The sequence below is a fragment of the Monodelphis domestica genome, chromosome 1 (genome assembly GCF_027887165.1).
Source record: "Monodelphis domestica isolate mMonDom1 chromosome 1, mMonDom1.pri, whole genome shotgun sequence".
Classification (NCBI taxonomy): Eukaryota; Metazoa; Chordata; class Mammalia; order Didelphimorphia; family Didelphidae; genus Monodelphis; species Monodelphis domestica.
Genome location: NC_077227.1, coordinates 429,883,572 through 429,899,756, shown reverse-complemented (window position 1 = coordinate 429,899,756; position 16,185 = coordinate 429,883,572). Strand labels below are relative to the sequence as shown.

Below are 16,185 nucleotides of genomic sequence, written 5' to 3'. Positions count from 1 at the left end.
TGTAAAAGAGGCATTAGATGTATTCTGCTTAGCCTCAAAAGGCAAAACTAGAAGTAATGGAGATAGCCTTGTAGGAAAGCAGATTTGGGCTCAGGGATAAGAAAAATTTTCATACCCATTATAAATGTTCTAAAGTGGAATTCTCCATTTGTGGACACCTTAAAGAAGAGGGTGGCTGACAATGTATAAAGAATGTTCCTCATGCAATAAAGGGATTTCAGAGAGAAGGAACTCTGAATTCTATGCCTATTTGAGTAGTGATGAAATGAGATATTTGTAAAAGCATTAATAAGATTGGCCTAGATGATTCTGTAATTTTTTGTAATATTAAATTTAGCTATACTTTGACCAAGTTGTAATCTCATTAGTGTTGACATTCCCTGCACAGGTGCAGATTGTAACCCTTTTATGATTTCTCATGCTCAGTGATCCTTCTCCACATCTTTCTGTAAATCCTCCACGGAGCATGGATCAGCCTGATTGAGGGGAAGCATTCCTCCATTCCTTTTAATAACTCAAGACAACCACTGTAGCAATTGGCTACCCATCTATTGCCTTTCCTTATTAAAAGAAGTATCATAATCTAGTGCACAGGTGTCAAACACAGCCTGCAAATACTTCCTAGTGCTAACAGACCAGATTAAAATGTAATTGGGAGTGATTTAATAAAATAAGTAAAAATACAATAGAACAGAGATAATATTAATACATGATGTTCTCAGTCAATATGCTGCTTGTTTGGTGGCCCCTTTCTTTTCTTTTTTAAAGTTTATTTATATAATTAATTTAGAATATTTTTCCATGGTTATATGAATCATGTTCTTTCCCTCCCCTCCTGCTACCCCTCTCCCATAGCCAACATGCAATTCCACTGGGTTTTACATATGTCATCGATCAAGACCTATTTCCATATTATGAATATTTGTACTAGGGTTATTGTTTAGAGTCTACATCCCCAATTATAGCCTCATCGAATCACATGATCAAGAAGTTGTTTTTCTTCTGTGTTTTCTACTCCCACAGTTCTTTCTCAGGATGTGGATAGAGTTCTTTCTCATAAGTCCCTCAGAATTGTCCTGGGTCATTGCATTGCTGCTAGTAGAGAAGTCCATCACATGCGATTGTACCACAGTGTATCAGTCTCTGTGTATCAGGTTCTCCTGGTTCTGCTCCTCTCACTCTGCATCAATTCCTGGAAGTTGTCCCAGTTCACATGGAATTCCTCCAGTTCATTATTTCTTTGAGCACAATAGTATTCCATCACCAACAGACACCACAATTTGTTTAGCCATTACCCAGTTGAAGGGCATCCCCTCATTTTCCAGTTTTTTGCCACCACAAAGAGTGCAGCTATGAATATTCTTGTACAAGTCTTTTTCCTTATTATCTCTTTGGGGTATAGACCCAGCAGTGGTATGACTGGATCAAAGGGCAGGCAGTCTTTTAGCACCCTTTGGGCATAGTTCCAAATTGCCTCCCAGAATGGTTGGACCAATTCACAACTCCACCAGCAGTTCATTAATGTCCCAATTTTGCCACATCTCCTCCAACATTAGTGGCCCCATTTCTATTACTTTACCATCACTGGTCTAACAGACAGAGTAAGGAAGACTGGGGCCTAAATCATACTTTGGATGCTTACCAGCTGTGACACTTATCAGCTTGACCAAAGGCAAGTCATTTCACCTCTGAGTTTCAATTTTCAAAACTATAAAAATGGGAAAGTACTTTCAATACCTATTTCACAAGGTTGGTTGCGAGTCTTACTTAAGATAATGTTTATAAAGTGATTTGCAGACTTAATAAGATACAAACATATGTGTATGTCTCATGTAATGCCTGTGACTGTTAATAATGTGGTGTCATTTGAGAAGGAGATATAGGGGATGTGTCTCATTGTTTTGATTTTATAAATGATTTAGGGAAATGGATGAGCCACAGTTTTGTAAAAGACTCTAGGTTGGTAGCCAGTAAGTCTTCAAAGAGCAAGACTGGATACTCACATACCTAAACAGTGAGGAGGGATGCTCCTTTAGGCCATGCAAAGTATTTGTTGATTTTCCAAAGTGTGTTTTCTATAAGGAGAGAATAAGTGCCAACTTATAGTCTCTATAAAGGAGAAATAGAATAGGAAGAATACTGGCTTTGGACTCAGAAGACTTGGGATCACATCTTGTCTATTCTATTATAATCTTGGGCAAATCACTTATCTTCTCTTGGCTTTGGTTTCCTCATTTATAAAATGGGGGAGCTCTAAAGATTCTTCCAATTCTGGTCCTATGAATTCTAGGCACACTATTTCATATTAACTCTGGAAGCATGCCTTCTGACTTCACTACTTCTGTTAGTGATATTATTATTACTTCCATCTTCTTTGACACACTGCTGTTATTTAAAAAAAGTAATTCTGCCATGTTCTTCATTTTCATATTCCATCACAGAGATTTAGAGCCAGAAGAGATTTTACTATATGGAAATTGGAGTCAGAAGGAAAGTTAGAGAACATATAACTTCAATTTTTCCAAGTTACAAAACTTGAGACCCAGATGTTAAGTGACTAAGGATAATGTATGACGTTAAGAAGCAGATTTTATATGGAGACCCAAGTCTGACTCCAAAAATAGTGTGCTCAGTTTTCAATTTCCAAGACCTATTGATTCTTCCTCTATGACTCCTTCAACCTCCATGGTCTACATTGATGGCACATTGGAGATGGGGACAGTGCAGGAGAAAGGAATGATTATACCTTACACCATGAGGAAGGTCCCCATCCCTTTCTGTTCTCATTGGGCCTTAGTTTTTAATTTTTATATAATGATTCTGAAACAAATTAAACTAGTTTAAATCACTAAAAAAAGGTAAGGTTTTTAAAAAATGTTTTTTAAATGGTATGCTAACAATATCTTCTTAATCTACTTCAAAGAGTTGCCTGAGGAAAATTCTTGGTAAATCTTAAAGCATTATATAAATCTAAGTTGTTAATAAGTATTTGCTGAATGAATGGATGAATAAAGGCCATGAATACTGATAGTGATTTCTTTCATAGAGGGAAAGAAAGAACAAACATGATAGGTTGATAGGGAAATAAGACCGCAGATAAATGTTGCTAAAGTAAAGAGTCACCTTGATGCCCTCAAAGAATTTAAGCCATCAGGCTTGGGGAAAATAGATCTGCATGTGTGATGCTGAGCCTTTGTTGATCTATGAAAAATCATGTAGAAGCAAAGATGCTGCTAGAGAAGAGGTTGGATAGGACACATGAGATCTAAAGGGTGGTCATGTAGAAATGGGGGTTATAGTTTTTCTGCTTGGCCATATATAGTGACATAAGCAACAATTGGTGGAAGTTGCATAAAACTAGATAGCCCAAGCTTCATGTCTTCAAGCCGAGGCTGGATGATTGCCTGGCATGGATTCAATGTAGGATATAACTAGAGAGAATGAGAGGAAGGGAATAAGCATTTATATATCACTTACTATGTGCCAGAAATTGTGTTAAGCCTTTTTACAAATATCTCACTTGAAAACTGCTCAGGCATGGGGTTAGATGATATGTTCTCAGAGATTCCTTCTCTCTAAAAATCTCCTTATTGTAAAAGGAACATTCATAAGAATAATGCTAAAATGCAAAGCCCTTCAACTAGTAGAGAAGAAAACAATCCAGATGGTGGTAGTAAGAATAAGTATTGATATGAGAGGAAGAATGGGGCACTCTGGGAATAGAAGAAAAGGGCATGAGCCATGATTTGTGCAGAACAAAGGATATTTCCCAAGTTCTTTGGGACTGCCATGAACAAAGGAAACATGCTAGGCCACCTCACTAGTACTTCTACCAATGTATTTGGGGAAGCTAGAAAAAAAGTGGAGGATTTTGTGTAACAGACACTGAGGAAAGGACCCAGAGACTGAACTAATCTATTCATGGTGGTAAAAGTAAATGGAATTAGTGCCAGGAGAGATCCATTGAGGCTGGGAATAATAGTTCAACTCAAATGTTGTTTCCACGTCTTTGTCTATTTGTAACATCATTATGGTGCATGAAAATCCTCAGAGGCATATCTGCTGCTCAAGAATTGTGACATGAAACAGAGTTAGAAGAGGAAAAGATGAAGAAAACTGTGGTCAGGTCTAGTCTGGAGTTCTGCATAGTACTCTGACTTATCTTAACTGAACTCGCCGCCCCAAATTTCCTGTTCCTGGGGAAGATGCTGGTGCCCAGTATCAACCATCTGCAACAGTACTGTGAGAATGGAGATTCAGCAGTAGCGCAACCACTAGTATCGTTGTAAATAAAAAGACCAATGGTATTGGGAATTGATCAGCAAGGAGATCCTCTAAAGGGTGCTCCCAGAGTCTTCAGTGCAGATTTAAGCCCTAATAACTTAAGACATACTCATCCTAGCCCTAAAACGAATAGGGGAAAAGAAAAACAAAAGAAAATTGGAGAATTGCCTTTTGAGGAGAAAAAAAAACCTTAGATCCTTGGAACAAGTTTCTAAGGAGAGCTAAAAAGATAATCTTTTTTTAAAAATCCAACCCTTCTGGATCTCAAAACCAAAGTGTACTGTGTACCTTAGGCTATATGAGCCAGGGCTCAGGATATGGGTACAAGCTCCAGTCTGCCATTTAGAAGCTGTGTGACTCTGGGCAACTTACTTTTCCAAGCCCTGGTGTATCTTTCCCATGGAATAAAACATCTTTATAGGTCAAGATAAAGTTTGCAAATGAGTTCTTCCCTTAAGTAAATGATGACTACCAGTGGGTGAGGCAGGCAGGCAGATGGGGCAGAGGGTTTCCTGGCCTAGCAACAGAGCTCCGCTGCCTTCTTTAATGAGCTATGTGTCACTCTGCCTGTGGGTAAGTTCTCAAAATGAAACACCAGTTATGAGATCTCTGGGCCACCACCTGCGATCGACTCTGGGTTCTGATTGTTTTTATGTAACAGCATGAGGTAGTGGAAAGAATAATGGATTTAGGGTCAGGATACACCTGCGCTGAAATCCTCCTCCCAACATTTGCTCACAGTGTAACTACGGCAAGTTACTAACCTCTCTGAGCCTTGGTTGTCTCTTCTGTACAATGGGAAATAATAACACATGTGATGCCTCCCTCACAGGGTAGTTGTGAGGACCAAATGAAAGAGAGAATGTAAAGTGTTTTGCAGACCCTAGAACAGTATATTAGGAGCAGCAAGGAGGGTAGTTGTTCAAATAACGTTTTGCCCTTGACAATTTCCCCACTGATATCAATAACACTGGTACTTTAGGACACTCGTTTTGTTGTAGGGAATTCCACTGGATGAAATTCTCTCTAACAGTACAAACAAGTGCTCTGAATCTTAGATCCAGGCACTGAAAAACTATATAATAACAAGAATAATTACTAGTGCTTATATTGCACCTACTATATGCCAGGCATTTTGCTAAGTGTTTACGAATGTTATTTTATTTGATCTTTGCAACAACTTGGGAGGCAGGTGCTATTATTATGCCTATTTTATAGTTGAGGAAACTGGGGCAAACAGAGGTTAAGTGATTTGCCCAGAAACACTTCTAGTAGGTGGCTGAGGCTGCATTTGAACTCTGATCTTCTTGACTTTGGGTCCAGGGCTTTATATACTGTCACCTACTTATCTCTAAGATCAGCTCTCTATCTACTACATTACACTGTATTTTGTATATTTTGTACCCCTTAATGTTGTCATTATTCTTATCTTAGCAACACGATGCCAAGGAAACAGTGCTGGACTTGGGATACATTGCATCAATTCCCAAAAGGCATGGGTATCAATCTCCACTCTACTTACTAGCCACATGACCTTGGACAAGACCATAAACTTCTCTGAGACTCAGTTGCCTCATCTGGAAAAAAGGAGACAAGAACCCTTGCACTGCTTATCTCAAGGGGTGGTGGTGGTGGGGAAAGTGTTTCATATATCTGAAAGAATCTTAGAAATGGGAATCACTGCTTGTTTGTATTTAGACCTATGACAACTTTCACAAAAAATGTTCTAAATATGGGAGAAGAAATAGTTTTGTTTTAGAATTTAAACTCTAAAATGTGAAAACAGCTGGCTCCAAGAAATTGTTTCTTTTATTCTTTAAATACATATATGCTAGGGAGGGGCTATTTCCAGCCTTAGAGTTTTCCCTCCCTCCCACAAGGTGGGAAGGGTAGAATAAAATACCATCCTGTATAAACTAATTATAGTATAGTATATAGTATAGTATAAAATGATTTAAAAGCCAGAGAATCAGTAATGGCCTTTTCTCTGGTACTTTACACAGCCTTTTATTTTGTCTCTCTTTGAGGTACTTGTCATGTCATATTGTGCACTATAATCCCCCTTGGAGATGATAAATCTCATTAGGCAGAGACTGAGGTTTATCTAAAATGTATATTTCTTCCCATAGCACAGTGTTACTTATAGTAAGAGTGTGGTAGAATTGGGAGGTAAAAGCCTGGGCCATTTTACCTCTCTGGGCCTCAGTTTCCTCATCTATAAAAGAGATAATAATATAGTCTCTTCATTGTATAATTATCCCCAATTTTTTAGTTGAAAAAATTGAGGCAAAGTAAACTATCTCAAAGGATTGTTGTAGGACCAAATACAAATGCTTTCCAAATGTAAAATGTTTACAATTTAGGTACTAGTTATTATTATTGCCATCTCTCTTCCCTTCTCCTTGGTGTTTCAATATGCTTTAAGATTTATACGCTGTACTTGCTTCAGAGTAATTTTATGACCTAGGTAGCACAATTATTATTGTCCCGTTTTATAGATAAGGAAACTGAAATTAACAGAAAGATGTTATATGATACAGTAATACTATAAACTGTTACAAGAAGCAATTAATTTAAATTGTTGTAAGTCAAGTCTCCTGACTCTAGGTCCAACGTACTTTCTACCACCACAATTAAAAAAATGCTTTAGACTCTACAGAAACAGGACCATCTATAATCTTCTATCTCTGTTCACTTCCAGGTTTTCTTGGATTTCATTGACGAGAGAGAAACACTTCTAAAGGACCATGAACACAATGAGCCTTGCCTGCCTGGCCCTGGCTGCTTTAGTAGGAGTTGTTGCTGGCAAAGCAGATGACTTAGGGAGCAGTGAAGAAGGTAGGGAACAAGAATTCGTTTATCTGAACAGGTATAAGAGAGCCAGTGACTCCCAGGACAAGTGCACCTACACATTTATTGTACCACAGCAGAGAGTCACTGGGGCTATTTGTGTCAACTCCAAGGAACCGGAGATTCAGCTGGAAAACCGTGTACACAAACAAGAACTAGAGCTACTGAACAATGAGCTTCTAAAGCAGAAGAGACAGATAGAGAGCTTGCAGCAGCTGGTAGAGGTAGATGGAGGCATAGTCAATGAGGTGAAGCTTCTCCGGAAGGAGAGCCGGAACATGAACTCTCGGGTCACACAGCTCTACATGCAACTCCTGCATGAAATAATTCGCAAACGGGACAATGCATTAGAACTTTCCCAGCTTGAGAATAAGATACTAAACCAGACAGCTGACATGCTACAGCTTGCCAACAAATATAAGGACCTGGAGCACAAGTATCAGCATTTGGCCACTCTGGCCAACAACCAGTCTACCATCATTGCTCAGCTGGAAGAACACTGCCAGAGGATGCCAGTTGCCAGACCCATCCCACAGCCTCCTCCTCCTCCACCACCAAACCGAGTCTATCAGCCTCCCACTTACAATCGAATCATCAATCAGATTTCCACCAATGAGATTCAGAGTGATCAGAACTTGAAGGTGCTTCCCCCGACCCTTCCCACAATGCCCACAGTCACTGGCATCCCAACCTCAACTGATAAACCATCTGGTAAGTCACTCTATCTTCACAGTCAACCTTAGAGATCTCTTTAGGAACATCTACTCTAAAAACAGAAGGATCATTAGGTTTTTATGCCGTCATCAGCAGCCATTTAACATGGTAAAGAATGGCAGAGCTTGCATTAAATTTTGAGCAAGGCCACCTTTTGATAATTTCTGGTTTGTTGTTTTTTTTTTCACTTGGGTAACCTTGGAAAAGTCATTCAACTGTTCTGGGCTTCAGTTTCCTTGCTTTTAAGAAGAAGAGATAAGAATAGATCACCAGTTCTCAAACTTTTTGGTCTTAGGATCCCTTTACATTCACCCCCATCCCTCCTGCTACATCTTTATAAGGATTTCAAACAATCATTTCTCCATTTAAAATAATACTAAATCTATTACATGCTAAAGTAAAAAACATTTTAATTTTTTTAGAAACCTATATTTTCCAAAACAGATTTAGTGAGAATAGCATTGTTTTACATATTTTTGCAAATCTCTTTACTATCTAGCTTAATAGAAAATAGCTGGTTTCTTACATCTGCTTCTGCACTGAATTTCATGACATGTTGTTAGATTGAAAAATATGAAGGAAATCTAGCCTCAGATATATATTTGGAAAAGACAGGAGTATTTTAATAGACAAATAACATCTTAGTATTATTATGAAAATAGTTTTGACTTTGCAGACCCCCTGAAAGGATCTTGGGGATATCCATGGTCAATTGGTCATACTTTGGAAATTGTCAGGCAAGATGATCCCCCAGGTTTATTCTAATTTAAAATTCTATGATTTGGTACAAAACAGATAAATAATATTTCAATGGTCCTTAAAAGTTTATTTTTCCCATAAATTATGTATTTCATAAAGTGCTTTTCTGATAAATTATATGAGGTAAATTGTGCAAGCATCATTATCCTAATTTTTCATGGATCCTCAGAGAAGTTAAGTGGTTTGCTCAATGTTATATAACTGGTAAGTGAAAGGATAGAGTTATAAATCCAGTTCTTTGAATTCCATGTCTAGTAATCTTTCTACTATACCATTCTGTCACATAAAGTTAATATCAAAGGAAATACTTTTGGAAAAGTACTGAAAATATAATACCAATGAAAGAACTTTATAAAAATACAAACTCTTGATTTTGATCTACAGGTATAGAAATGCCTATTTTCAATAAGCACACCAAAGAAAGAGAGAATTGTCACTTTAAGACTATAGTATAGTAAATTAATTTCTTCTGGTCATCTTAGAATGCCAATACTTGTTTGGTGATGCCTGTTTTTCAGAGTCTCTTTAGAAATATTCAGTTTTCAAAGGTATAATTTTTCTGGAAATGAGAATATTCCATCAAATGCATCCTTATTCTATAAAAGACATTAGGTGAAAAACTCATAGGGCAGTGAGTTTCATGGAGCAAAGTGAGAGGGAAGGAGAAGAAGGAAAGAAGGAAGGAAAGGTGGAGGATAAAAGGAAAAGGAAATGGAATGGATAGGAAGGAGAAGGGGGAAAAAAAGAGGAGGAAGAAGAAAAGATAGGAAGAAAAAGTTAAAGTCTATCTCCTTTTCTCCTGCTCCTCCTTCCTTTTGCCTCTCCTTGTAATTTGCTGGTATTGACATACCATACTGTTATTGAACTCCTGTTTTCTGCCATTAAGAGATGGACATGTTGCCAGAAGGATAATGGAAATGGAAGTGGGGCAGTGTCATGGATAGTGTTTCCATGTTGCTTTGGGGACACCAATGACAACGAAGCACTTGCACATCCTTGTGGGAAATATATGGAGCCTGAAAATGTATTTTCTTGCAGTATTGAAGGCGACTAGAGAAACTTGTAAGAAGGCAGACAGAAAGTAATATGTTGCTAGGCAACACCACCTAAGCATAGCTTTAATAGTCCCATTATAGTATTCATAGCAGGAGATTATTTTCTTTTTAAATAATTAGACTATAAGATAATCAGAGAGGATATAATATAGGCTAGAAGGTAAAACTTCAAAAAGCTTTTTTTTCACAATATGTTAAAGTTAGAGGGCACTGTCCAATGAAAACTGTTTAGTCTGGAAGGGAAACTAGAACTCAGGATGGACCTGAAAATATAGAATGTTAGCACATGGGCTCTCAGAAACAGCCTTAAGACAAACTGATGGGCTGAAATGGAATTAGACCATAGGAGGTTAGATAATAGAACAAGAAATGTTAAAGCTAGCAAGGGGCATTTTTGCTGCCGTTGCTGTTATTTCAGGTATGTCTGACTATTTGTGACCATCTTTAGGGTTTTCTTTGCAGAAATACTGGAGGAGTTTGGCATTTATTTCTTCAGCTCATTTTATAGATGAGGAGATGGAGGCAAACAGGGTTAAATTACTTTCCCAGTCAGTGTCTGAGGCCAGATCTGAATTTGTAGGATTTTAGAAAAGAGATTTGAGACATTAAAGCTAGAAGGGGTATTAAAGATCATCTAATTCAATTCTGTCCTCCATGCCTTCCTCAGACACCTGCCATTTTACAGAGAAGGAAACTGAGTCCTAGAAGTAGAACTTGACTTTATCAGTTACCTAGTGAGTTAGTGAAAAAACAAAAAAACAAGGAATCTTTAAACCCATGATTTAGTACTCATTACCCTGCATTATATTGCCTTTCTGTGAAAGTTTCAAGTATCCTACTTTAAGGAAAATCATAATATGACACGGAATTTGTAAATCAGATAATAGAAGCAGTTTCTGACACCAGAAAACACTATAAAATAGTAATTGAACCTGCCTGGATTTAAAATATTTTTATGTATGTACCTTTCATGCACATCTATTACCTAAGCAAGCAATAAATATGTGGGAAAATTCTGACTATATTTTTTTCTGATTTTTTTCTTAGTTTCTAAGAAGAGCAAAGGGGGCTTAACCAGAAAAGAATGGTGGTGGGATTATGATGGATGGAGAAAAGGAAAAAAGTAACTGGGGGGGGGGGCAGAATAGGTAGCACAGAGGTCAGAGTGCCATGCCTAGAAATTGGGAGAGCCTGGGTTCAAAACTGACCTCCTATTTCCTAACTATATGATCTTGGACAAGTCACTTAACTTCAACTGCCTAGCTCTTATCTCACTTCTTCATTGGAACTGATACTTAGTATTGATACTAAGGTAGAAGGTAATAGTTTAAAAAAAAAAGTAACAGGGGAAAGATACCGCTAAAGACTGGAGGAACTGTGTTTGAATACACACAATTGCCACATTACTGAGGTTCATACTGGCAAGAGGCCATCTCAGTGCAGGGAGTGGCTCCCTCTAAGTGATTCTATATAGAAAGTCAGTAGGCTGGGGGTAGGGTAGGGGCTGAGGGTGGGAGCATTCAGGGATCAGTTTAATCCTGCTGATCAGGCTTTCCCCCATATCTCTCGATCATTTCCCCTTTCTTAAAATATCTATTTTGTCTTTGTTTCAAAGTGACCACAATGAAATCTCAATTCAAATATTTACAAGCCTACTGAACAATAGCAACTCAAATGTCTGCATGTTTAAGTATTACAGAATGTTTTCCTCACAGCAACCCTGTGATTTGGGGAGTACCGTTATTCTTATCACCCTCTTACAGGTCTGAGAGTTTCAATGATTTGTCCAGGGTCTTCAGCAAGTAAGTATCTGAGCTGGGATTCTAAACTAGTTCTACTGACTCTAAGGCCAACGTACTTTCAACTTTGCTGGTGAACTTCAGGTTTGGACTGTACTGACCTGGATCATTGAGCACAAAACTGATCTTCCTGATTATGGCCTCCCTTCACTCCTTACAACCACTAATATGATCTTCCTAATGCAGAGTTCTGTGGATGCTACTCAACACTCCCTTGATCAGAGCACTTCAAGGACTCCCTATTGTCTAATAGAGAAAATATAAACTGCTTAACCTAGCAAAAGCAAAAAGATTTTAGTTCTTAGAAATGGGACAGACTATTGAGTTAAATCCAATTTCTTAATTTTATATATGAGGAAATGAGAATGAGATGTTAAGTGACTTACAAACTCCACACAGCTAATGAGTGGCAGAATTAGAATTTGAACCCACTTCTTCTGATTCTAAGTCTAGTACACTTTTTTAAGGTCTTCTACAATGTAGCTTTAATCAATTTTTCCAATTTGATTCCATTCTGATACCCATCATACACCCTGCATCATTCCAGTTAAACTGACCATCTATCACTAGGTAATCTGCTGCTGTCTTATCTTGCGTGCTGTCTCCTACCTTTCTATATTTGCACAGATTATCTTTTGTGCCTCAGTTGCTTCTCTTCCTTCAATTCCCATGCCCTCTATGCCACCTTCCATGAAGCCTTTGTGCATCTTTGCAATTGAAAGTGTTCTCGTTGAGGGGACATGACAGAGGAGAGACTCTAAATGAACACTCTAATGCAAATACTATCAACAAAGCAATGGGTTCAAATCAAGAAAACATCTAATGCCCAGTGGACTTACACGTCGGCTATGGGGGTGGGGGGAGGAAAAGAAAATGATCTATGTCTTTAACGAATAATGCTTGGAAATGATCAAATAAAATATATTAAAAAAAAAAAAAGAAAGTGTTCTCTCCCTCCCAAAATTTTCCTAGAGCACTTGATATGAAGTTCTCCTTTGTCCCATAATACAGTACCTTATTTGATAATTATGTCCTTGTAGTCCCTCTGACCCCAGAGAATGTGAACTTCTTAAGGGAGCTCCTTCACATTTAACATAGGGCATAATAAAATGGGGGAAAATAATAGCATCTACCTCCCAGGTTGTGAAGATAAAATGAGGTTATATTTGTAAAGTGCTTTGCAAACTTTAGTATTATGCAGATGCTAATTATTATTAATATAGTAATAGTAATAGTAGTAGAAGTAGTAGTAGCAGCAGCAGCAGCAGCAATAGTAGTAGTAGTAGTAGTAGTAGTAGCAGCAGTAGTAGTTAGGAGTAGGAGTAGGTGTTGAATAAATATTAAATATTTGCTGGACTAAATCAAATTGGAATTGAAAGGCAATGTGCATAACAGATAGAGGTAGAGGGTTCAAAAATTTATTAGACATGTGACTTTGGATAAGTCACTATATCAGTTTCCTCATTTCTTCAATGGCCACTAATAGTCCTTTCCATTTCTAAATTTATGATTCTATTTTCTCTTCAATCAAATGAGCTAACATAAGTAGAATAGAAGAGAAATGAAAGCTACAAGATCATTGTCTCTAACTTAGGACAGAGGAAGCTGACTAACATATACAAGGATCCATTTTCCTTAGTTCTAGTTGGTCCAAGCCAAAAATATAACAGCCCCATAGAAAGAAAAAGTCAAACATGATGCTGTATAAAAATTCTCCTGCTCACTTCCTTGATACTAAAGTGTGAGCCTCCCCACTACTTTTTTCAGTGATCAGTTGGCATTTCTCAACAATCATTCTTAAAATGTTAGGGCTAGAAGAGATCAATCTAAGTGAGGGTTTCTTTACCTGGGATCCATGAGAGAGCTCTATGGATGAATTTCAGGGGGTCTGTGAGCTTGGATTGAAAAATAAGCATTTCCTTTCATTATTTTAAAACATGTTTTTGAGAAGGGGCTGGTCCATAAGCTTTATTAGGTGTCAAAGAACACAGAAAAGATTAAGACTCCCAATCTAGACTGAATCTGTCATTTTACATGAAAAGAATGGAAGGTGAGTTGTCCAAAGTCCCACAGTTTGTAAGTGGGACTTGAACCTGGGTCTCCGTCCTTCAAGCCTAACTCCCTTTCTATTACACAACTAGAGAGTTTTAAGTTCTAGTTACTGGTCCATTTTCTCACCATTTCCACAACCAAAAGCTTCCTTGGAAGCAGGGGCACAGCAGCCCTGTCAGCCCTCTAGTCCTGCAAAATTGCTAGCAGAATCTTTCTCCTTCCTCTCTTCCTCCCCCAGCATTGTCTGTCTGATGTCTGATTCCCCTGTTTCTCTTCCATTGCCTTATAAACAGCTCAGAGCCATAGAAACACAACAGACAAAAGGCAAGAAAGCCCTCATGCCTAAGGAACGCAGCAGCAGACAAAGGCTGACTTTCCTTTGGTGGTATCTGGATTAGCCAACAGGAACGAGAGGATCATCTTTCAGTGAGAGGCAGCAACTACCCCCAGAGGCCCAAGATCCACTGTTTCTCTCCTTAGCCAAGAAAACACAAAACTCTTATCAGACTTGTTCTGATAACTTTCGGTTGGCACTTGCCTCTCTTTGTCTGGGTCTGCTCAGAAGCCAGGATCATGATCATGCTTTCCATTCTCTCCAAACTCTCTCTTTTCTTATAACATGTGCAGTCAGAACCTCCTCTGTGTGAGAAGAGTTCCCTCCCTTTAACCAGAGTAAAACTGTAGCCCTAAGCAAGAGCCTCTTGCACATTTGCTTTTATTTCTAAGTCTTAAAGAGACCCTGGAATGAGAACCAATAGGCCTGGGTTCTGATCACAACTCTTGTCTTGTGTCTTATCTTGTGTAATCTCAGTCAAGTCACCTAATGTCATTTTAAAATGAGGAATTGGGACAAGAAAACCTTAAAGTCCCTTCCAGCTTCTGTCTTCATGGAACTTACAATCTACTGTATCTGTTTTTTCAGTTACATAGTAGCACTTCCGCTCAGGTAGTGAAAAAGCCTCTTCCTGGGAATAAAATGAACAGTCTATATTATTCTTCTATTTCTAAGTCAGTTTCAGAGAATCTCAAATCTTTGGAAGAGACATTGGAAAGTTTCCTTCCCAACTACCTACTCAGAGCAAGAATTTCCTTTATATAATTCCTAACAACTGTTAGTGACAAGGACCTCGCCTCCTTATGGGATATTCCATTCTATTTTGGGGCAACTCTTTTTCTAACTCTCACTCAAGTACATAGGCAGCTAGGGTGGTACAGTGTTTAGAATGCAAAATCTCAAGTCAGGAAAACTCACCTTCAGAGTTCAAGTTCAGCTTCAGATACTTTCTAGCTATGTGATCCTGAGCAAGTCACTTAGCCCTGCCTGCCTTGATTTTTTCATCTATAAAATGAGCTGGACAAGGAAATGACAAACCATTCCAGTATCTTTGTCAAGAAAACCCCATGTGTTGGACACCACTGAAAAGACTGAACCACAAAATTTAAATACATCCACTTTTAAAAATGTGACACTTAAGATAATGTCAACATCATCATTGTTTGAGATGAAGAAATGTAACAATGGAGAGGTGAGATTTAATAGAAAATCCATGTACATGAACTTGGAGTCAGGAGGCCTGGATCTGAGTCCCTATTCTTCCATTCATTAGCAGTCATCAGCAATTCTTTAGCCTCAGTTTCCACATTTGTAGAATGAGGCTGGATGAGAAAGATTTCTAAAGTCTGTTCTAGCTTTAAATACTGAAGTACTGTGAGCTTCTCAGTGCAGACACACTAGACTTGCAACACTGACTCGCTAAAGATCAAATTCCCCTCATAGTCAGAGTAAAGGGAAGAGAGATTAGAATCACATACCAAGCAAGTACACAAATAAGGCTACTGAAAGACAATAATGACAATCCTTCCAAACAGAACCAGAAGGTAGAAAAGAATAAAAAACAACAACAAAAGATCATCCCAGATACTTTTCCATTTAATATTTTTGTAAACTTGGGAAAGTAATGTCCCCTCACTGGACCACAGTTTACCCATCTGTAAATTGGAGAGATCTAAAAAGCTTTTTCTAATATAACATTCTTTGATCTTAAATCTTAATATCATGGACATGAAACAGTCAACCAAACTTGGCTGCTGCTAAAATAAAGTTAGGCAAATTAATTAAAATAAAAATGAATTGGTTAACTTTGAGCAGAGGCCAAATCTGTGGGTAGAGGCTGCTGGTTCCCTCCAGGAAGAGAATTCAGCCAATACAACCTGGGGAGAATTAGAAGAAAAGTTTTAGTGTTGATAAATGGTTACACTGTGTTTCTAATTTCATTTTAATGGGTAGAATTAATGCCTTTCTCATCACTGAAGCCTATGAGCCCTGATGGAACTTTATGTTCGATGTCAAACACAGGAATCAGTTTCTGTCCTTTCCCATAACTGAGGTGAAGAATATGGGCTGGTAAACCTCTAGCTGGTGGAGAGACTGGCTACAAGGCCAACAGAAACCCTCTTGCTACCAATGAGGAAATATGGGAAAATATTCAGGGGGACTTTTCCTATTTCTGTAAACTGCATTCTTGCTTTCTCAATGCAGATATTAGCTTCTATCTCATTACTTGCCTCACCCTCACCAATCCCTACCTCAGGACATGTGTTACCCAATTTCTTTGCATATCAACTAGCTGACATATAAATAAGTGGCTTACTAATTCAGGCAGTCCCTGACT

At 38.2% G+C, this 16,185-nt stretch overlaps 2 protein-coding genes across 5 annotated transcripts in view; one reads left to right on the top strand and one right to left on the bottom strand.

Moving 5' to 3' along the window:
- Nucleotides 1–16,185, bottom strand: part of RALGPS1 (Ral GEF with PH domain and SH3 binding motif 1) — a 662,857-nt gene that overhangs the window by 290,711 nt on the left and 355,961 nt on the right. The gene's annotated exons all lie outside the window — the stretch shown is intronic.
- ANGPTL2 (angiopoietin like 2) overlaps nt 1–16,185 on the top strand; it is a 59,478-nt gene that overhangs the window by 14,475 nt on the left and 28,818 nt on the right. The window contains exon 2 of the mRNA XM_007474666.3: nt 6,986–7,845. Coding sequence (XP_007474728.1) covers nt 7,032–7,845 — 814 coding nt within the window. The 5' untranslated portion in view covers nt 6,986–7,031. The remainder of the gene's footprint in view (nt 1–6,985; nt 7,846–16,185) is intronic.